This window comes from Sebastes umbrosus, chromosome 16 (genome assembly GCF_015220745.1).
Source record: "Sebastes umbrosus isolate fSebUmb1 chromosome 16, fSebUmb1.pri, whole genome shotgun sequence".
NCBI lineage: Eukaryota > Metazoa > Chordata > Actinopteri > Perciformes > Sebastidae > Sebastes > Sebastes umbrosus.
The window spans coordinates 17234998-17258634 of record NC_051284.1 but is presented as its reverse complement, the minus strand read 5'-3'; the positions used below and the strand labels follow the sequence as shown (position 1 = coordinate 17258634).

Below are 23637 nucleotides of genomic sequence, written 5' to 3'. Positions count from 1 at the left end.
GATTATGTTATGTGGAGCCATCGCTAAAGTGGGAGCTGATCAGACATCAGTGTTATCAGCGCTACGAGCGGTTCTTTTTTATGTTATTTAGGAGGAGTTATTACTGCAGTCATTTTAATGATGAAGGAGTTTAGAGGGTTTTTTCTGTTATGACATTGGTAAATCTAAAAGAGGGAGACGATTTTTTGTCAGTTTACATTGTTTATTAAGAATGATCTACAGTACCAGGCCAATCCTAGCACGCCTCTCTCAACAATGCAGGAGGAATTTTGTTGCTATACCCCCTGATATCATGTCAAGCCAGGGTTTCTCTAACAATGGAGAGTGAACAAAAAAGTTCAAGTTGTTTTCTGGCAACAAAATATTCCAGAAAATAGAAACTATGAGCAAAAACAAACATAGCGAGGAAGGGGAGAGTTCATTCAAAGTCAACCCCTCCTTTTACAGCTCGGCTGTAAGCGGTAGATTACAGGCTGCGCTGCTGTGGCGCTAATGAAAATAAGATGATGGTTATCATCAAAAACATGTCAAGATACACTTCCCAAGATGCTGACAGCAAAGTCACATTTATTCTTAAAGCATATGGGATTGATTAGTTAACTTCAAGAACAAAACACACCTACACGAAAAAAGATCCATTCAAACAATACATGCTACAGTGCCTTTATACTTTCGCTCTGCAGCGTTACATGGTCATATTATCACGGCTAGGATAATGCTGTGGGGTATAGTGTGTGGGTGTTTGAAGGGAGAGGGTGTCTTAGAATAATTTCTTTTAAGTATTAGCGAGCACATACTTATCTGCACTTCAACAAGTTCCATCAAAAATTCTCCTTATTGCCCTGATATTACCAGAGGGCTTCAGGCTCCTGTTATTCATCCAAAGAAACTTATGAAGCATTCTGTCAAGGATTTCTGTGAGTGATCCCAACCCTATACTCAAAGCTGTACCTACATATCCAGAGCCTCTTGACACTGAAGTACTCGGTAATTGCTGTTATTTTCAACTTGAATCTGATTTTCCAAGTTTCTTCTACTGCATCATTAAAACACCTCGTCACTTGTTCACAGAGAGGAAATGCAACATGATTCGATTTCCCTAATGTTAATTACAAGTGCAAAAGCATGTCAATTCAAGCAGTAAACAGCAGGAATAAAAGTGTAACGTTTTAAAGACGGATCTATCTGATCTAAACAGTCAACTGTACTGTGTCAAAAAAAAGAAAAAATATCTTGTATATACATTTTTGGTTGATTTAAAATGAATAAATACACAATTATGTCAAATGTGGCTGATCCAATGTGTTAAATCAAAAAGTAGAGGACGGGCAGCCATAAAAGTGAACAAGGAAGTGTGTGAGGAATACTAAAACAGTATCAAATAAATTTCCGTGTTATAACTGCCCTTTTGTGATAAATCCCACCCGAACCCCAACTGTATTTACAATGTGAGTGTAAAGGTTTTTACACACCGAGGGCGTGACGAATAAACGACACGAAAATATGAAATACTCGCATGTGAATATTATATGTCAAGGGCTTTTATTGTGAAAATTGGGAACAGAAAGGAGTGGATCTGGTCTGCGCTGCCTTTGTCAAGGTTGAAGGGAGTAATAAAGTTTGCTGTCCTGGTTTGGACTACGGAGTCCCCGTATTGTTTTTTCATAAATATAGGCACAACTCAACTGGTTCAGCACAAAGTGTTTGGTTGCCTTTGTTCGCGATGTGAAAGCTCAGGAAATCAAACTTGTTCCAGAAAGTACGTTGCTTTTTCGCCGCCTACTATTTGTGTTCTGTGTGAAAATATTCAAGACAAAAACAACAGTTTAAAAAATATCTATTGACATGCAAATTAAGTCACACAAAGAAAACACAGCCAGTGTCTAACAGCCCTTACAGTGATAAAATAAAGTCTTTTTATTTATCTTTCATATGTTGTTGTGTCAGTTTCCTAACTAGAAAACTAGAAAGGTAAGTCAACTATAAATAAAGTAGAGTCTTTAAAGTATTGATGCTCCTATTGACAATTTCAAATACATTATGTATACAGTAAAATAATGATGTATAAAATGAAAAACAAGAAATGGTTAATGTAATCGACATCGTAGAGGCCTAAAGACACAGCTATGCAGCTCCTGCTGCAAGATAAACCCCCGCTGCTGTTTCATTAATGCAAATCTTGACATTAACCGCTGCAGCATAATGAAACTATAGCAGAGGTTCAACCAGGAGGGCCACCTCCCTCCGGCACTCCTCACACACACCTATTATTTCTCTATTGCCTTTTATCCAATCACTTTTCTCCACATTCTTCCTGTATTTATTCCCTTTACAGTTAATTCTCTCTTTCAATGGTCACTCCCAAACCTTTTATACAGGGCAGCTTTGTCTTTCTCTACATTCCTCCCAAATCATTTAGCCATCTGTACATTTCAATCTTTTCCCAACACCACTCCCTCCCTATGAAATACAACTATATACACACCCTATTGTATATGCCTATCTTTATAGAGAGGCGAAGTCAATCCCCTTCTGGTGTCCACCATGGGACCTTATTTTGGAAAAAACACGTCAACGGTGAGAGATAAATATTTTTTGATCCCGTTTGAATTGTGGTAAAGATAGAGAAAGATAATTTTGTCGTAGTATCATTTAGTTTTTTATGAGGAACCGCTCCGTGAACTCAATCTCATGTTGTAATGTAATGTAATGTAATGTAATCTTAGCTGATGCGTTTCATCCAGCGACTCCTGATCTTTTTATCAGCCAGGAAGAGAAAGAACGAGCGAGACCCGTTGCTCGTGCGAGTACATCCCAGTACAAAAACACACAGGCATCATAGCTTCAGCGAGAGAGACGTGACTTGCGCACTTGTAGTCTTTCTAATTATGTATTTTGACAAACATCATATGTGTGATTCATGGCGCAATTCAAACTCACCGTTGACTACGGTTAATATTTTTCCGAAATAAGGTCCCGTGTTGGTCCATCGGATGGGGACAGACTTTGTCTCTCTATAACATTGTCTTTCAATCATCACAATGCTGCTCCTCCCCGTCCCTACCACCACTGGCACCTCGACTTGCAGTCACAAGCTACCTTCATTTCAACCTACATAAACTCTACTGCACTATCACTCAATTGTTAATGTAAAATGTGATGATGTCAAATGATCCAGTGCTGAGGTTCACCACTAATGATCCTATTATAAACAGTAATTAAGTCATTAATCTGTATTATCGCCTTGGTCCATCCTGCTTGAACTACATTTTATTCATTTTAATGTACATATTTATGTGTCCTGCAGATACTCACATTTACTTTGGAGGTAGACGTATAGGCCTGAATGACTCCTTAAACCCCGTGGTTAACCACTCAGAGAAAAACAAGGAGATCACTCAGCCCCTGACATTTGTTTCGTGACCTTGCTTGCTCAGTCGGCCTTTAGTTTAGTCACTGTCATGCTGGTTAAAAAGCAAGGCACCAAGGAAACCGATGGGGACAAACGTGGAACATTCTGTGCTGAATGTACCACGGAGCCGTGTCGACAGCGACAGAAAATAAATAGCTACTAGGTATTCATGAACAGCCTATTCTCAGTGGCTTTAATCAGCAGATAAATGTCAGAGTCACACAATGCATTAAACAGCCATCATTTCCATCATTATAATCTTGTCTAAGCTTAAATGTTAATGTGTGAAATGATATACAGAAGTACAGAATACTGAGGAAAGCATTAGGGAAGAAGCAGTCCATCACTGAACCACCCTCATATGTCAAAATGTGATTTACCTCTGCACAGTATTAGTCAGTGACTCTGCACACAGTCTGACAGTGAGGGGCAAGGACAGTGAAACATAACTCACATAACCTTTGGATGTAAAATCCCTTTCAGCATGTAGTCAACCCCGACAGGGACGACACAAACCAGGGACGTTTTGACCTTGTGCTCAATGGGAGCAGACAGAGGCAAGCTGTGTGTGTGTGTAAATGTTAACTACAATATCTACTTAAAAATGACAACACAGGTCACTTAAGGCCCTGAGAGCCAAGAGCAGAGCCCGAATTTAACAAGGCAGGCTTCATTTTAAACTTTTTTTAAAATCCAACTTTGCAGAATGACCCAATTTACTAAAGTCAGATTTATTTTAAGTGCATGTACTGTTGAAAACAACTTTTTTTTTTATTTGCTCTCTGCAAGATAATAGGCGTTTTCAGACCAGAGGAACTTTCTCATAGTTATTAGAGTTGTTTATTTACTCTTATATTACTAAAAAAGCTAAGAGAGCTTGTGAAACGTCAAACAATCGACCTATTATTATTGGGACTCATCACTTGTTAGTAAGGGACACACTTGTTCAATAAAGTAACTTTGATTTCTGGAGGAACTCAACACTTTTTAGTAAGGGGTATAACTTTTTTTTTAATTTAGTCCAAGTAGTTTTACATACTGTACCACCGGCTTACCTTGTCCTAGTAGACGACCGTGGTGTGCAACAAATTCTTTCCTCTTCCTGTTCAAATAGACCTTGCAACGGAAAATGACCGAATCTACAGCTTCTTCTGAGATGAGAAAATATCAAACGACATAGTCAGCTTTAATGGTCAAAACATGATGTAGTTTTGAAATTAGTCATGGAGGGGTTACCGTTTTTTGGATTAATCAATCAAAAATGAGTATTGAGAGTTCAGTTGTAAATGTCATGCAAAAAAAAAAATAGTTACTGTTTGATTATTCATCCATCAATTGATTGTAAACCTCTCTAAGAATGAGGGTTTAAAAGCATCCACTTAGCTCATGGATTTAACAATTCGTTTAGAATCAAGTCATGAATACGTGCCAGTGAGAGAGAAAGGCTCAGGGGGAATTGGGGTACAACAGGGTGTAACAGTGTGGGCAGCGGCCCAAGTCGGCACTGATAACAAGGCAATTAGCTGCTTTTATTTCTGGACCAATTATATGCCCCATCAAGGATCAAAAACATGCGCCTGTGCATCTATACGGCTCTGACAGAAGTCTAAAAAACTCTGCCGTATCAGTTCACTTAGAAGACTCTTTACAGGATACAGAAAAAAAGCAGTCAAACATGTTACAAAATATCTTTCCTGAATTTAATTGAGTGTTATTTAAATGGTTTTGTATCATGATATCAACTCCCCTCAATTACTCCAATTAATTTAACAGGTGTCTTTGTGGCTCTATCGCATGTTTTACATTAGGAGACTGAGAATGATACCGGTGGATGATTAAATGTTAACAATATTACATTAAGGATGCAATGCACGGATAAGCTGGCTGTTGACTGCATTTTCAACTCTTGTAGTAGCATAATCAGCATGGGGAAACAGTGCCAGATTAAGCTCAAGTAAGAACAAAGCTGCTGGCATCTACAGACGGCTGATGACATTGTCATGACATCCTTAGCAGACACATGGGGAAACTGACAACTGATATCATGTTCAATCATTCTATTCTACCCATCTTGAATGTCAAAACATGCTTGTCCTTCTAGGGTAATTAATAATGATGATGATAGTATATAATAGGGCTGATACGATACACCATTATCCTGATTTGATACTATCACGATACTTGGGTGCCGATTCGATATGTATTGCGATTTTTAAGTATTGCAATTCGATATTACGATTTATTGCGATTTTTGTTAACTTTTATAACACTGGATCATGGGAAAAAAGATGAATCATACACTTCTAGAGACTTTTACTTTGGAGAATATCTAAATTAATCCAGTAATAATGTTTGATTTTCAGCATGTATGTAGTCAGAGATGTCCTGAAGTCAAATATATCAGTCATTGTCAGGCATTATTTATTAAATGTTTTTCCATACAGGTCCTTTGTTAACACCTTATTTTGAAAACCGGGCGTAGTCACGTGTGAATACATCCGCTTACTTCACCAAGTTTGTTTTGCAGAGTTTTCTGCTCTGTTATATCTGCCGCTTTCTGCTCGCTGCAGCCGGCCGCGAGTGACGGATACAGAACGGATATAACGTCATGTTACTCAGACTACCACAATAAAAGCGTTAACTTCCTTCTACCTCTGCATAGACTCAAATGAAGCAAATATATCGATTCTGGCATTATAAATCGATTACAAAATCGTAAAAAAAAAAAAGAAATCAAGATATATGAGTGAACTGATTTTGTTTTCCCACCCTTAGTACATAACCAGAATTTTGTGCATTAACTATCTACCGTTTTTGTTTTCTGGGGGCTGCCGTCCCAGAGGATTCTGCAGATAGAGTCTCCCACAGTTATGGTCCCACACCTGAGCAGCGTCATGATTTTTGTTTTGCACTGGTGTGAGACTTAAACTGGAGTGGACAGAGTTGGCAGCGGGCTGGCATCCTCTCTGTTCCTCCTGTCACAATGTGCATGGTGAACTGTCAACTTTTTAAGTCTATCACACACACAGCGTCCTGTACTCGCTGCGAGCCAGGAGTTCATTATCCGCCAGATGGACTTACAGAATGGTGTCAATAGCTCCATCAATGCTATAGCTGTTTCTACAAAACCACAGGGATGGCTCTTAAAAGTGTATTTTAAATAGGACATCATTTTGTGGGTGAATTTGTTCATATTACAGTACAAGCTTTTTCTATCAGCAGCAGGCTATGTGTCTTATTATCATCCACAAGAACAATGCTGCAGGGCCTCTAAGTGTAATTTTCAGATCTACTGGAGGCGTGTAGTTGATATGCAACATTTGCACTCCATAATCCATCCTACTCTAAAGACCCCCATGTTCAGTGCTCTCGGGGACACCACTACCTTCCCACCTACACATACAGAGACTATAATATGCACCAGGGTCAGTCTAAGAGAGTTAAATACGGACATGGTTTTCATAGTAGGAGGGAGGTCAAGGCAACCTAACTTAGCGCTGAAGAGAACAGGCAGCTTTAAAATCAATGAGGAGATAGTGGGTTCCCACACACATAAGAGTAAGAACGAAAAAGGAACGAAGGAAATTTGTAACTTCTTCTTTTTTTAAAACGATCTATCTGGTAAGTGATTCTTGTAAATGCGGGCCAGATGGACATCCAGCAGGAAGCAGGTTCGGGATGCGTTTCCATAAATAATTCCATGAATAATACAACAGGTTGAATGGTGTTTAAAGATGAGGGTTGGGGGGTAAACAGATCAATATCTGATTAAACCGCTCAGGATGCTGCTTTCCCTATTCGGTTTGACTGTAGAGGAAACCATTAACCAGCACCAGAACTGAACCCTTAACCTCCTGTGTAACAAACACACAATTTGCAGCCAGGAAATGACCAATTATGTGGATTTAGATTTACGTTTTACATGTAAACATTTGGGAATTGGTTGCGCTTTGACTTGTTTGATCAGCCTGTTTTCACTTATTAGTTGTGGATGAAATGAATGTTATTTTCAAAGGGGGGAGGTTAGCTTTCAATTGACTGTTACAGCTCTCACTGTGATGATTTATGTTATTTTAAAGGGAGGAAAACAACTGAAAATAGTGAGTCTTGCACTTCAAGCACGCAATGAAATGTGTCAACATCACATAAATTAGGGTGAATTATTATTTAGTGTTGTATTGAGTATTTCTTTGTGCTTTAAACCAGTTGATCTGTGTCAGATGCTTTGAGTCACAGCTGATGCATTGGGTTGGACATCCTCATTGACCTCACTTCAGCAGAGCGCTCAACAGATGCCGTGTGCGAGGAATAAGCATGCATTTTCATACACACCAGATGCTGGTTGTCATCATACATAATCAGATTCAAACTGGCTTACAGCACAGTATGATGGCAGCGAGTCTGGCATAGCAGAGCCACTGTGTTCTGAACGGAAATATTAACAAGGAAAGTTAGCAGTGTTTTTTTTGTTTTGTTTTTAAAACTGTCTTACCCCCCAGCAGTTTGGACTGACAGTTGACGAACTCCGGTTTCCGTGCTGAGCTGTAGCGCTGGCAGGTGTGGTGAAGAATCTGGATGAAGGTGCACTTCTCCCCTGCTGAACCAGCAACCCACTGGTCAAAAGCATTCTCGAACATCAGGTCAAACTCTGCACAGTCCTTGGAAGAAATAATAGTGAGAGGGAGACGTGAGTGAGAAGTGAGTGGGTGAAGTCAGGGAAAAGAAACGTCTAAACTATGTGGTCAATAGACTGTATATAAGAAGTGGACGTAGTCACTGTGACGTCACCCATTGGTTTGTGGACTACGGTTTTGAAGCCTCGAGTTCAGCATTTTAGCCGCCGCTATCTTGGTTTTTTTTTAGAACCAGAAATGACACGAGAGGGTGGAGCCAAGTACAAACAAACGCTAGCCACGACCTAAAGCATACCCTGCTTCATCATCTATTTAATTCTAAATGGGACCACAATTTACTAAATGAACATCATGCTGAATTGAAGAAGACTTGAAACTAGTGATTGAGACCATAAACTCATGTTTACAATATTTACTGAGGTAATAAATCAAGTGAGAAGTAGGCTCATTTTCTCATAGACTTCTATACAATCAGACTTCTTTTTGCAACCAGAGGAGTCGCCCCCTGCTGGCTGTTAAGAAAGAATGCAAGTTTAATGCACATCTGCATTGGCTTCACTTCTCAGAACCAGAGGCTGCTGCCTGGACACAACTAGTTATTTTGTATCAGCAATAACCCCCAAAATCCCTTGGCTACAAAATGACTACATAAATAGGAGTGGGTTGAAGGGGACTAGAAATTACATACTTTGCTCGGGTCGATGCCGTTGACCTGCCGTAGCTGGTCGATTGTCCACTGTGACCTTTTTACGAAGGCAGAAGATCCCTGGAACTGCTTCACCTTAGTGATGGATACGTGGGAGGGTTTCTTATTCGTCACTGTGGAAACAAAAACAATAAAACACACCAGATAAGATTTAACAGCAGCATTAAATTACAGAATATGAGGTTTCTGTGAAATTTGTAGCTCCGGCCTGATGTTTTTGATTTAGTTAGAAAAGTCTAGATAGGATAAGTGGACACTTCAGGTCACAAGATGAGAAATATTATAGTCAAACAAAAGTAAGAGCTTCCTTCTGTGGGCGGCAGAAACAAAGGCATCCATTAACAATGGACATTTCACTGTCGGAGCCAACAGCAACAGATGATAACATTTCCTATGAGAAGACGCAGCTTAACCATGAGCAGACAAACCCTGTAGACGTGGATTTGGCTTTCATATTTATCCTGCCAAATTGTGCGTAATAATCTTATATACAGTCCACTGTGTGCAATGACTTTCGGTTCTATTCCAGCAACATTTTGCCACTCTGCTGGTTTAAAGAACATTAACACTTGGTTATATTGTTCCTGTCAAAGAAGAAATTGCTGAGCATTTTTACACTGTACTGGACACATCTCATGTCTCTTAAAGAAAGTGATGTATTTCCTCTACGGTTGACTAAATCTAAGCGGGTAACAAATTGCATTGTGTTCGAGCATGGAGGTATTACCTTTTAAACAAGTCAGAACAGAAAAATGGACATAAAGATAACACAAACCAACAGGGGCATTACATTGTGCTTCCATTACAATTATTAGGTATTGTGGAGTTGTATCAGTTGGTGCAATAACAATCATGCTTTTGTTGCTATTGTTGTACAACAATAAAGGTTCATAACATTTGTACGATACAGAGAAAACTTTTTTGGCATTTTTTTTGTACTTTGTACATACACCGATAACATTACTTTCCCACTGCCCCTTCTGTCGTTTTGCTTTTACATAGAAATAGCAACCATTTAGTTCATTTTCGCGTATCAGTGCCATGTTATCAATACATTAGTCAACCGACTGATGCTACAAACTGAAAGTGACTGCTCTGTGAGTAGCAAAAGTCAGATTTCACACACACACGGGACGAGAGAGAGTTGACCGACAAGACGATGGCGGAGGATTTGGCGTCAAAGCGAAAAGCAAAGGCACTTATTTGGCAATATTTCAGATTTAAACACATTGCTATAAGGGAACCATAATGTTAAGGAGGCAATCGGCGTGCGGTGGACGGAGCAGCCGGTGTGTGAGGCGCAGCAGCGCCGGGTGGAAACCTGCGCCCCCACAGAGAAAGCTCGACAGGAGAGGCAAGACGCACAGCCATCCAACGTTAAAGGTCAAAGTAAGCGCTCTACATGCAGTATATTGAGCGTCATCTTTTCTTGTAAAATGTCTGGTGTAGTCTGTAACACGGGTGTTGTTAACTGGTGGGAAAAATTGTGACATCCCAATGATCTAATGAGCTTGTCTTACAAGATTAGTAACGAGCTTATAAACTGTAACTTTTTTGAATAACTAACTAAGGTGCCACTGACTTTTTCACCTCATGTCTGATGACATAATTTTAGCCTTACACATCTGCATTACAGTACCTTCACTTCTATTCCCACTGATCTGTGTTTGACTCTTCAACACCACCACATGTTTACAGATCATCGAAGCTCACAGTTCTATCATGTGTCCTGACTGCTGGAATGTGTGTGCGGCTGGATACTCAAACCTTTGTACTTCTCAGGGGCAACGTGCTCCTGTGTTGCTTTTTTAACCCCGGCAGTGAACCTCTGCTTCCGCTTTCCCACATTTGCCATTATGTCATCTCAGAAAGAGGGAAGTGTCCGGGTCACTTTCACCTCTGTTGATCTTTTACTCTGCTTCTCATCTCGCAGAACAAAAACACTACGATACCAACTGGATTCCACGCTACATTTTGCGTTTTTGTTCAGGTTTGTTTTGTGAAAAATCTACCACACCTTTCTCTGGAAACCAATGTTACATCAGGTGATACATTCAGTAAGCAAATTCCCCTGAGAGGAGGGATGTTTGGATGTGTTTTGTGAATCCATTTAGACAGCTGCTGTTAATACTTGGAAGTGCTGGCCTGAGGTTGCAGGGTGGAACAGACCGACAGATACAATACAGGCGGACTGGCGGTATTTTCTTTCTAATCTTTTCTTTGATAAAGTATTTTTACTCAAACGGACAGCCACAACCATGACAAATAGATGAAGTGAGTGATCAGATCTGTCTTGGGTCACACAGAGGGGCTAATAGAAGCACTAGAAACCAGAAAATGTCATAAAGAGGGCGACAGCTGGATGTAATGAACCGGTGTGTTGAAGGGTAGGAGGTCAGAAACTAAGGTCATCCAATTCGCAGCGAGAATAATTTCTCTGTGAGCTTCATTCGCGGCAGATGATAGACTATAGCACAGAACCACCACTTTCCCCAAACGGATTTAGGAGAAATGGGGTTTTATTGCTCTCACTTGATACGTGGAGAACTGGTAGAGCAGCTGAGCGATCAGAGGACCATGAGCTCAACTAGAAACAATAAATTACAAATGTTTCACCTCAATATTTGAAAAGTGTGACCTATATATGAATATGCCACGCTGTGCAAAATCACGAACTATGTTTGCTTATCGTAAAATGTACTGACTAAAAGCAGAACAATCAGTCACCGTAGAGGAATGACATATCACGAATCACGTACTGAAAATACAATAGAGACAGTAGTTTTACTATAGCAACCACTCATGTCAAGGCTCAGCGGTTGTACATTTTTGCGCCTACAGCACACCGTAAAACATAATCATCAGTTTTATTTCATCTATTATGAATGCGTGGGACCCTCGAGCCTGAGAGGCTTTGACTGACACGTTCCTGCATTAGCATACTCACTGCCATCATATCACAAGCTTTGTGGTGAGCCTTGCTTTCAAAAACAATCGTCCGGACTCCAGGATTTAATAACACTGGAGAAATGGCATGAAAAATGAGGAATGCATACTAAATGTTACTCACACGGGGAGGAAAATTTACGACTTATTCAGTCGCAATCTTGTAGCGCCGTTCTGGCTATTTATCTTCTTTTTTTTCTTCAATGAAACTATGACATTACACTGAGACCTGACTGCTGAAATGTATCAGTAAATATGTGAAAGAGACCTGCCGTCTCAAGGCCATGGAGCTTAATCGTCAACACACCAACACAAGGTCTTAATCAAACTGCCAGACACCTTTGAGCCTCTCAAATCAATTTCATATTCAGCTGTTGACTCCCACCTTGTCTGAGTGGCTCCCCTGCATATTAAACAATTACCGAAAGTTAGAGGAGCTGAATTTATTGAAACAGCAATCAAAGAGAGGACTGAGAGAAAATATTTGCTCAAGCCCTTCTACTAAAATGAAACCTCAAGTTGCTCTCGTGATAAATTCAACCAGTGAGTGATACTGGGAGTGTGGAGAAAAATGAATTTAGAGAAGTCATTCTCGAGCAAAATAATGACAGAAGCAAGCTGAGATGCAACCGCTGATGACAAAACCATAGAAGGGAGTAAGAAATTAGTTTCACATCATTGAACATTATACCTCATTTACCAACACTTGATATCCAGTGCCACAGTAAGCTTCTATTTTAGACTGTAGCTTGTAACATTTTTCAGCTAGACTACTAAACCAGACAACAACAGCCCGTCCACCGATCCCTCCTTGCAGTGGTGTAATGTAACAAAGGAATAATACTTTGTTAGAGTATCTGTACTTTGACTGAGTTTTTATACTTCTGTCAACTTTCACTTTTACTCCACTACATTACCTAAATAAAATGTGTACTTTTACTCTGATGCATTTCCCCTAAGCATCTTCTTTACTTTGTTACTATTGCAAGCAAGCAGGTTTGGCGAATCAGTGGTTCTAGCTTGCAAGTTACATCATTTACGCGACGGGCAAGTGCAAGCAAAGTGTTCACAAAGCCGTCGTTAAGTTTTGATTTCCGCTCAAGTCCAGGCAGGCTGCATGTCAGATCATGTTACTTGCAACTACGACGGAAGGAAAAACTGGATTTTGTTCTTTAAACCCTTTAAGTTGTGGAGACCTTGTTTTTCTTCAAGTGTAATATTGCCTCCATTTATAAGGTGGTGTACATGTTAAGAGGAATAAACTTCATAAATCTAAAAAATCTGACTTGTTTTTCTTAACATCATTTATTTGTACTTTACTTACTTTCAATACTTAAGTACATTTAATATCAGAAAATTACTTTTGATACTTAAGTAAAGTAAATATCAGACACTTTAAGACTTTTACCTAAGTAATATTCACCTAATAGGTGACTTTATCTTCTACTTAAGTCATTTTCTGGTTAGATATCTGTACTTTTACTCAAGTGTGGCTTTCAGGTACTTCATCCACCACTGCCTCCGTGTATAATTTGAACATGAGTGGTCATGACGCTGACGAGTTGAGACTGAGATTCACAGGCCAAAGTTCACTGAGCTTGAACTATTGTACAGAGTGAAGAGACAAAGATACAAAGATCCCTTCCTGAACATGAACTGAAGTGGATTAAATATTAAACTATAATGTGATACACGCCCCTGACTTGTTTCACTTTTACAAAAGCAAACACAATAATCGCAATCGCACCCTGAACACAATGTGAAAGCATAATAAACTTTATGAGAATGAGAAAACACCACTTGGCTAGAGATAATATATCTGAAAACAAGGAAAAAGCCCACAACCACTGAGAGGCTGCCAAAGCCATTGTTTCCATGTGGGCTGTCAGAGGAAGGCCATGCAAGGTGTTCCTGTCCGGGTCTTTTCTCGTGCTCTGATGGTGACATGCTCGCACTTCCTCCAGTGGATCAGTCCCTTGTTGTGCTTGGCTATGCGGCCTGAGAGAAAACTCATATTGTAGTATTCACAGACTGCGAACACCACAGAGTAAACCGTCTAAGGATCAGCTATCCCTAAAGGAAATATTATCAGAGTTGTGATTGTTAAGAGAGAAATGTGAGCACTAGGAGGAGTTCTAGCAAAAGCTGTAATGACAAATATGATCATGTGAGAAGTGTGCAGGTTTTCGATTATGAATGCATGCAAGCATTTGTGGATATGTTTAATACAGCGCTAGGGAAACAAATAAAATCCAGTGCAACCAATGCTGTAGTAAGTGTGGCGCAACTATGGGATTCATGCAGAAACACTGGAGCTTGCCAATGACACCAAGGACCACCCGCATGGGCATAACATTAATAACTTTCTTTCCCCTGATATAATACAACTTAATCCTCGTGTCAACACTGACGCTTATCAAAAAATCTCCATCCACAAGCCAGAAATATGAGAAACATCAGCATTTTTGGGGCCATCCGAGAAGAGATATGAAAATGCAAAACCATGGAATAACAAAAGATCACATCAGATATGGAAGATAATGTGTAACTGCACATTCCAGTCAGGGAGGCACCGTGTTGCCCTTGGAATGATTGTTCTTAGACTCACCCAGAAGAAGTGAAGCAACTAATACACAAGATAGTAGTGTGAAGGATTATACAGTGCACACTACACATTGCACAGCTTATTACACATCAAGCCAACATTAACTGACATTTTGGAAATTGGTGCACACTGTATATCTGTATAGTCAGTATTGCAGCACCATGACAAAAGAAAGTGTTACCAGCCAGCCACTTTTGCTGTTTCTTCCACTGTAGGTGGCCACGAAGTTTTATCAGGTCTCTGTTTATGGTGTCCTTACTGAATGCACACGAGTAAACGTCAGAGACAAAATCAGTTTGATTGCTTGTTTTGTATTGGCCGCGTGTGACGCAGTGCTGCACATCGCAACTGAACTTTGTTTGACGCCCTGTTTCTATTAATTCCTGTCGCTCGCTTTGAAAGAGCTGCTATGGACGAAGACCGGCTGATTTGTGAAGTTGAAATAAAGAGTTATCTTTAGGGACGCGATCGGGAGATCGGCATTAATGCTTTATAGTGGCCGTTAGTGTTTTTATGTGAAAAGATGGACTGTATCTTTTGTAGTGTGTACACTACAAGACTGTGAGAGAAAAAGAACTTGACTTTTCATTTTAAATATATAATTACATGTTTCCATTCTGTTAATGGCACAGTTAGAGAAGGCTGTGTTAAGTTGCATTAAATCACCTTTTCTGTATTGTTTTCACATACGTTTACAATTTGGCCACAAAAAATGTACTTTTGGCCACCACATTTAGGAGCTTGGTGGCCTTGGTGGGGCCAGTGTTTAAAAATATTAGCGTCTATCACTGGCAAATATAAAAAAAAAAATATGAAAACATTACTGAACTTTGTATCGGCAATATGCAATCGTGTGGCTAAACAGATTATTATGTTTATATTCCAATTTCTGATTACAGTTTGAAGATCGCCTATTAATCACCCTTAAAAGATGAAAGCATGTTTTTACTCATTTGACTCCCATCTGTCCTACTTCAAAAGAAGCATTTCACAGACTCTCTCTCAACCAGGTGGGCTGAGGATCTCTTGACAAATCAGACCGCGCTCTGACAGTAAGTAGACACGGTTGCCATGGCAATCTCATTTGCATGGCACAAAAGACACCTGAGAAGCAGAGGCTGGCACCTGGCCAGGAGGTTCACACGGGGACAGCGAGTTAGGGACGGCTCACATGCGGTTTTGATTTCCAGGCTGGATCACAAATTAACAAGAATTCAAAGTCATCTGGGCAGTTAAGGAAGCCAAACTAAACAGCTGAATCCACACGGATCATTGTCAGCAGCCTGATGCAACATATGATTCCAAAGAGTTTATGAAAGATCAGATGAATTCATGCTTTCATCACTGAACTAAAGAGGCTGTGTTAAATGAGTCAAACTACATAGATGACATACTGCCTACTCCGTGACCCCATCTCTTGAGAAAAAAAACAACAACGTGAAATGATATTCTGCTATATTTATATGTCCGAGATTGGTTTAGTGTCTTGGTAACAAGGACACTCTCTTACAAGGTAAATATTCAAACAGTTTGCCTTACAGGTTGAATTTTGCAGCGTGTTATTAGAGCTGTTGTCGAGGGGCACGTCTAACACTTTTCACCGTCTGGGTCTGTGATTACTGGTCTATTTTAAAGCTGCCCCCACTCCGCTTGAGCTGGAACACACTGTTATCTTCAGAAAGAAGCTGTCACTGGAATGAACCGCTGCACTGGCTAGACTTGCAACGCCACCCCGGAACAAAGGCCTCTACAGTCTATTCATGGCTTGGAAAACACAGTGACTGCTGTCTACAAGGCCTCCTCAGATAGGATGGTGCCCATGCAGTGGCAAGGCACCAATAGTAAAAGGGAGTGCATAAAGCACGGTGAATAATAGCCGTAGAATAGAGATCAGCTTTGTGCTCCTATACAACAGATACAGACTCCATTAGCTTAACATAACAGCACTAACAATGGAGCAGTGAACAGTGGTACGTCGCCCTCTTCACTAAAGACTGTAACAAAGCAGTGGTATTAAATCTGACTTACTATAAAACTTGGTGTTGTATGATTTATATCAGTTTTTTTGTTTGATTTCCATCAACTTCACATTAATCCTAAATGTCTAAAAAGCTTTATTACTTTACTTTATGAAAGGATCTTCAATCAGCGAGCAGCAGACAGTAAGTATCCAACTTTAATCAACTTGATATAAGAAAATAATCTTTTGAATATGTGACAAATTAAGTTGTCATAGCTGGCTGACAACTGAGCAAGGGTTTACAAGGAAAAGCTCCTAATGCATTTTTTGTGTGTGTTTTGCCACCTCGAAGTGTGGTTTAACTTTGATTTAAGACACTGTACAACCCCTAAAAACAACAATCATGCACTACTGCTAATAGCTGTAAATGTTCACAGTGGGAAAATGCATGGGGTAGAGTTAATGGCTGTTGAAATGACTAAAACACCAGGAGGAGACAAGGAATTATTGTTGAAAGTGTCATTTTTCACATTGAATAAAACAGAATTTGCATGTTTCCATTTTCATTAACCCAACAATGACTTACATGGCATTGATATAGCCTTGTTTTTGCATCATTTTCAAACCATGTGTTCAAAATAAAACGAGTCTGGGTCTATGAGGATCTTTTGAAAGCAAAGTCCTTCCTTTCATCCGAGCTCCCTTAAACACTAAGAGTTCAAAACCCAAATGAGCTTTTTAAAACATAGCTGCCTTTTGCCTCCAGTCACATCTGTTATCCATCCAATTATAACACTCACCCAAGGACAACACGCTAAAAGGATTCTGGAGGCTTGACAAATCATGTGCGTCAGCCATCCAAAAATGAAAACTCTCATTTGAGACACCAAAGCTTCTTTTGAGTTCAGTTCAAATCAAAGAAACTCAGACATTATGTAATTAAAGAATGTGGCTGAACTGAAATGTTGTTCTACTCTGCATTTTTTTAATAAACAGGTAAGGAGTGTATAATATATGTACGGTATGTAAGCAATAATTGTGATGGAATTTTCCATCAATTCCTCTCTTATTGGTAGAAAGGTCAGAGTGTTTGTCAGAGTGTCCCTCTGTTGACATTCTTGGGTTGGAGTCCTGTCTAGAGGAGCCACCGTTATCTGTACAGCTGTGCCTGTAGTGGAGACCGTAGAGCCAGTCGCTAATGCAACCAGGGTCAGAGATACCAGAGGAACGAAGTAAGTCATAACATGATAAGGGGTAAGACACTGAGCACCAGGGAGGAAGGGCAGAGTTGTGAGGCATTCACGCAGAGAGCATCTATTGTGGAGACCTGACAATTCTCCTTGATCAAGCTTCAATAAACCTTCTTTTGTAAGACATCATCAGCTCCGGACCTCTTCCTTCCAAAGATAACTTGTGTATCAATTATTCCACCACAATAATAATGTGGCATTCCTTTATTTAGCCAGTTATCAGTCTGCAACACAACTAGAGTTACTCCAAATGGATTACTACATGTCATAAGAGTGAGCAAAAAACTAAAAGTATCACTAATTTTAGGTTAAAACAAATAGTTTCTGTACATTATCGCATAACATTTGTGGCAATGCCATATATTATAATCTAAATAACTATGTAAATATGATCTCAGCTCTTGTTTCTCATTTCTGTTGAGATCACAGTTTGATTTGATACTTGACTTGGCTTTAAAATCATAAAACTTTTAAGTCTTTAATCATAGCAGCTGAACTGTAACACGGTCAGACAGCAACACTTTGGTTCTGGGGGTGATGAGATACCATGTTGACAGCTTATGATACAGTGCAAACACGCTACTGATCACTGTGACATCTCCCTTGATGTCTGACATGTGGAGTGCAGCTTGAGGAGATGATTAATGAAGTAACGTGAAGTTAACAAAGAGTAAAATAATCAGAGCAGCAGCTAGTGAAGAGATGAAAAAGGAAAAAGTGAAAATGAGGGTCCGCTGGGAGATAAGGTTAAGGAGGGAGAGAAGAAGTCATCGGAAAAGCAGTGGCAACGAATGCTGAGAGTTGTTGAACCAGTTGGCTCGTTCAAGGCTTCAACCTCCCCAGTAGGTCAACACAAAAACTGCCTAATGACAAACTCACCAAATGATTGTCACTTAGCAATACACAGGACTAAAACAAATGATATTTCTTTGTCTTATAGCAGGGGATAAATGGTTTCACATCTACACTACATCAGGCGTAGATTACATTTAATCACAATGAAGGACAAGCAGTACATCGCAGAATCCTATGAAGAGGAACCAAGGAAAAACATCATCATCAAACACAGAGGTAAAGAACCCAATCACACTTTCCACTGAGGCAGGTCATTGTGCTTCTCTTTCTCATCTTGCTTTCCGCTCCTGTGCACATCCAGGGAGGAAACACAAGGTCTCTTGTGAGGCCTGTATTCCACATTATGACCCCCTGAGCTCGTCCATTACACAATGCTCCATTGGCCACTTAATAATCCAGCTATTGAGCCTAAGCCCCAGTCCACATAGTAGACATTCCTCTAGAGCCAGAGCCCACGGATATAAAGAAATATTTAATTACACTGGGGCACCGACCTGAGGCTTCTTCCCTACTCTGACACGATGGAACCAACTTCCCATCAGCCTCCCCATCATGGCTCCCTACTGGTCATTTGATACCTGAACGGATTTCAGCATGACTCTACCAGGCTCAAAGCTAAAAATGACATGTTTTTAAGTTTGTTTGTTGGCTTGCAATTTGTCATTAGTCAATTCTTGAGTCATGGCCTAAAATGTATTTTGTGAGGTCACAGTGACCTTGACATTTGACCACCAAAATCGAAGTCCTTCATCCTCGATTCCTAGACATTTATGCCAAATTTGAAGACCTTCGCTCAAGGAGTTCCTGAGATATCATGAGAATGGGATGGACGTGAGGTCAAGTGACCTTGAAAATTGACCTTTGATCACCAAACTCTAATCAGTTCATCCTTGAGTCTAGGTGGACTTTTGTGCCAAATTTAAAGAAATTCCCTAAAGGCATTCTTTAGATATCGCGTTCACGGGAATGGGACGGACGTGAAGTCACAGTGACCTTGACCTTTGCCCTTTGACAACCAAAATCAAATCAGTTCATCCTTGAGTCCAAGCAGATTTTGGTGCCAAATTTTGAAGAAATTACCCCGCGGCGTTCCTGAGATATCGCGTTCACAAGAATGGATCGGACGGACAACATAATGAAAACATAATGCTTCCGGCCACGACTGTCGCCGTAGCGGAGGCATAAAACAGCAAAAGAGGTGGTGTCAGGTCATTACATTTTGAAGAACAATTTCTCAGCTCAGTGTGAAAAGAGATGAAATGCATACAAAAACCTGTTGCATGTGCCAAAACTCTGGTGAGTGTTAATACACGAAGACCTCATAGCAACCTAATCTGGATATAATCACGCAAAAGCATGCGCTGGTATTTCAAACAGTCAAAACAAAAGTGCATTCCTCAACACTTACTTCTTGAAAGATGACCTAAACTGAAATCTTTTAACCAAAAACAAACTCCGTGTCAAACCTGGGTCACATAGTATTGGAGATAAATGGGAAGTGATAACCTGTTTGTGAGCACAAGACGGATAGTGCTTTTAGATCATTCAGATGAGGTCAAATGTATTGTTCATCGCAGTAGCATACTGTACACTCATAATCATGAAACATGTCTTTAGGAATCATTTCAGGATGTCATTTTCCTATTAAACTAAATCCCAGCTTTCTGTAATTGTATCCCCCCAAACAAACCACTGTTACTAATGGTCACTCTGGAGAGACAGGACTATTTACTTCTTGTCTGGGTGGTCTGGCTTTTGGTTTTTGTGATGTTTGCAATCTAGGAATTTAAACCCGCTATTCTACTACTCCACTAATGTATCTATTATCACAATATCTTAAATTGCTCAGAGCAATTACTGAACAATCTGTTGGAGTTGGATTGATTACTGGTGAGTCATTCCCAGTGAATTCTACCTTAAGCCCTAGAAAGTGAAATCAAATGATGAATCAAAGCATTACAGTTCAGGCTTGTTTCCAGATCTCATTTCCTGGCCCATCTGTTCTCTTTTAGACTAGGTCTAGTGAAGCACCGTCTGTATTTAATAAGGAAGGAGAGACATGGAGATTAATATTGCACAACCCACTTCAAATATTCATTGAATACATACTACTTTCAAGAAAGCCTTAAGAAAACAGACAAGTTTCCCTGTCATGGTTCTGATAAAGGTAAATTCAGAGAAAGATATTTTTGGCATTACAAGAGCAGAAGACATTTTTTGAATAGCAAAGAAAATGATTGCTCTGTGTAGTACAATGCTGCGGGGCACTTTGTTCTTTCAGCTTTGACACACTGTCTACTTTTCATAAGATTAAAGCTAAAAAAAAGCATTGACATTTGTTTGCTGTTTTCTGTTTCAAGGGACGTGCTGTAGCTTTTGACGAAGGGGAAAACATATCTTATTATGTATTGAAAAAAAAGTGTGTTTGTGTGTGAATACTGTATGTTGCGTTCACAATTCCTACCATGTACTGTACCACCTGAAATTACTTCTCAGGATTATATGGTGAGGTCAATATTTCATGTGGAGTAAATACAAGCTCACATATTATAAAAAATCTACGTGGTATCTTTGAGTTGCCATGGTTAGGTTAGGACCCCTGCTCCGTGAGCAGCAGGTATGAATATAATAGTGCCTAAAAACTGGCCTCCAACTCATGGTTTTCAGCCTGGGTGGTGTTTTATCATAACCTTTATGATAAAACACCACCCAGGCTGAAAACCTGAATGCTCTCCTTCAAGCAAGTGGATGAACATCACTGCTACATCTGCCATTAAGATCTTTCTTCAATCACGAAACACACATCAGCAGTAACTGTTTAAGCTTTTGTCTTATGCAAAGTTTTGGGGTACGTGATAAATGTGGCATGTCACCAAGGAGGACTGGATGCTAATGAGCATCCATCAGTCTTCCTCAACGGGCGACAGAACCCCTCAGCAAGAACCTCCTCCAGAAATCCAGACTAGAGTAGGATTCAAGGTCATGAAGACAGTCAACTGAGCCACAAATGACATTTATAAAAACATCCCTTTACACAGAACAGAAGGCTCCATTATGTATCCTCCTTAACAAACCCCAGGAGGTATTACAATAGCATTTTTAATTCCAGCACTCTGGATTAATTCCTTTACACCAACTGTAGCTAGACAGCTAAACTTGTGACTATAATAGGAGCCCAGGGGGGCGTCATCTTATGACTCTGCTGGAGAGCTTTTTCCCCCCTCACAGCAGTGTTTCCTGTCTACATTCACAATAGCGATCTAAAAGATAATACAGATGACATAACCTCATCTCCAAAATGACGCAATGGTGACATATGTGTGCAATTAAAGGGATCTTCAAGACACATGTGTCCCGTATTAAACTGGAAATTGATGATTAACTGAGGGGGTAGTTCCCAAAATGACTTGTTCAGTAGTAAAAATCGAGTGAATAGTGGAAGGTTATCCCAAACATGAAGGTCACTTGATTTACGATGTTATAAACATTCTACTGCACCATCTCCTTTTGCCTTTAGTCTCGTTTTAAATCTACTCGTCCTGTTCTCAGGAACATTTGGTCAAAGTGGAGAGGAGGAGGAATAATTCAGTACTCAATACAAAGGGTCATGGGAAAGAACAAAGAGACGGTGATCTGGCCACATCAACATATACAATTGCACATTAGGAACACATTTGTCCAGGGATATATTAAACAAGGGTTGACACATGGCTCTGTAACACAACCTGGATCTGTCTCATGGAGTTTATGATCACTGTCACAGCAGACGTGTCTAAAGAAGAACTGCAGCCTGTGGCCTGTATCTATGACCAACAGTACTGTGAATCATTTGGTTACACTTTATTTGTATTAATGTATGATGCATAGGGCTGTGTATTGGAAAGAATCTGGCGATACGTATCATGAAAGAGGGATAACCATTCAATATATTGCAATATATTGTGGTACTGTAAGCAAGGCGTTATATTGCGATTTTTAAAATGAAATTTTAGGAAAACTGAAAAATTTAGCGTAACTTTGGAGCATTATTTAGCCTCCTTCTCGACAAGCCATGACAGCTATGACATGCTTGGTACCAATGGATTCCTTAGGCCCCAAAAGGGCGAATAGCAGCCGGGCCGGTTAGCAGGTTAATTAAAAATCAATAGTGTTTTGGAGAATCGATATCACACAACATAATATCGTGATACTCGTGTATCGAAATGTTCTTACACCCCAAATGATGCGATCTTGTGTGATGTTGGGTTATATAATGTTGAGCTATTAAAGAAGGAATGAAAATTAGAGGTAAGCAGCTCCACTGGGTGTGCTTGCTGCCACTGCATTAGGAGATAAAAGGAGTGACTTTAATGGGGTGAAATATTGGAAAAACTCACCAATGTCAATAACAACAAAGCTGAAATCCAGATCAATACTTTCTTCAAGTATCCAATTAGGGGCTGCTGGCTCACTCACTGGATATTTATATTGGTTTTCAGTCACTCCCCTCATTAGGGACACCTTTGTGGCTGATTTATCAAACTTTTAATTCATCTTCAAGAACTTTAGCAGAAAGTATCATCATTTCCCTCAACTCGCATCTTAAAGAGACAACGTTCTTTAAGACAAAGCCCCCAGCAAACATAAACAGATACATGAATCTGATACAGTACAACAACAACACCTTGACAATCACTATACGTGCTAAACAATAAGCTGTAAAGAGAGGCCTTAACAGCTGTCTGACACTATTTGAAAAAGAGTCCGATGGCATCAGATGAAGGACGCCTCCGTTTGCAGCCTTCAAATGAACAAAGCGGTGGGGATAACATAACTATAAATGATCAGGGTGCACAACCGCACATACAGTTTTTGGTCTAGGTCTCAAATGTGATTTATGAATTGATGTTGCTTTTCAGCAGCAATCGATCACACAGCAACCACTAAAGACGGCAGAGTCTGCCCATATAGTCATTTTCTCTGGCAGAAAAACGCTGGCAGGGCGCTGGGGAGTGCTTCATCCCAGCGCTTCGTTAAAAAAGTGTTCCCAGCGTCTTTCTGACAAGTTCAGAGACTTTCAAATAGAAGCGCTCGGAGCAGCCGCACAAAAAAGTCGGAGTGCTCTGAAAAAAAACCCAAAAGAAACCCAACCCAGGTTGCACTTGCTCAAGTGGCTACTTTTTGATCCAACGAGACATTACATGCTTTGTACATATACGGCAGTTTTGGATTTGTTGGATGGCAACTGGTTACCCCTGCTTCATCTTTGAGCAATTATAAACATCCTGAC

The 23637-nt window shown here is 40.0% G+C and overlaps 1 protein-coding gene and 1 long non-coding RNA gene across 3 annotated transcripts in view; both read right to left on the bottom strand.

The window, feature by feature from the left end:
* stxbp6 (syntaxin binding protein 6 (amisyn)) overlaps window positions 1-23637 on the bottom strand; it is a 169994-nt gene that overhangs the window by 103066 nt on the left and 43291 nt on the right. For both annotated transcript variants that reach the window (XM_037746202.1, XM_037746203.1), the window contains exons 3-4: window positions 8735-8865; window positions 7905-8070 (exon numbers count right to left, since the gene is read on the bottom strand). In XM_037746202.1, the coding sequence (XP_037602130.1) occupies window positions 7905-8070; window positions 8735-8865 (297 nt within the window). The remainder of the gene's footprint in view (window positions 1-7904; window positions 8071-8734; window positions 8866-23637) is intronic.
* On the bottom strand, window positions 19045-19622 carry LOC119474284. The gene is made up of 3 exons (XR_005203545.1): window positions 19449-19622; window positions 19228-19300; window positions 19045-19084 (listed from the first exon to the last, which is right to left on the bottom strand). It is a non-coding gene; the product is annotated as an uncharacterized LOC119474284 (long non-coding RNA).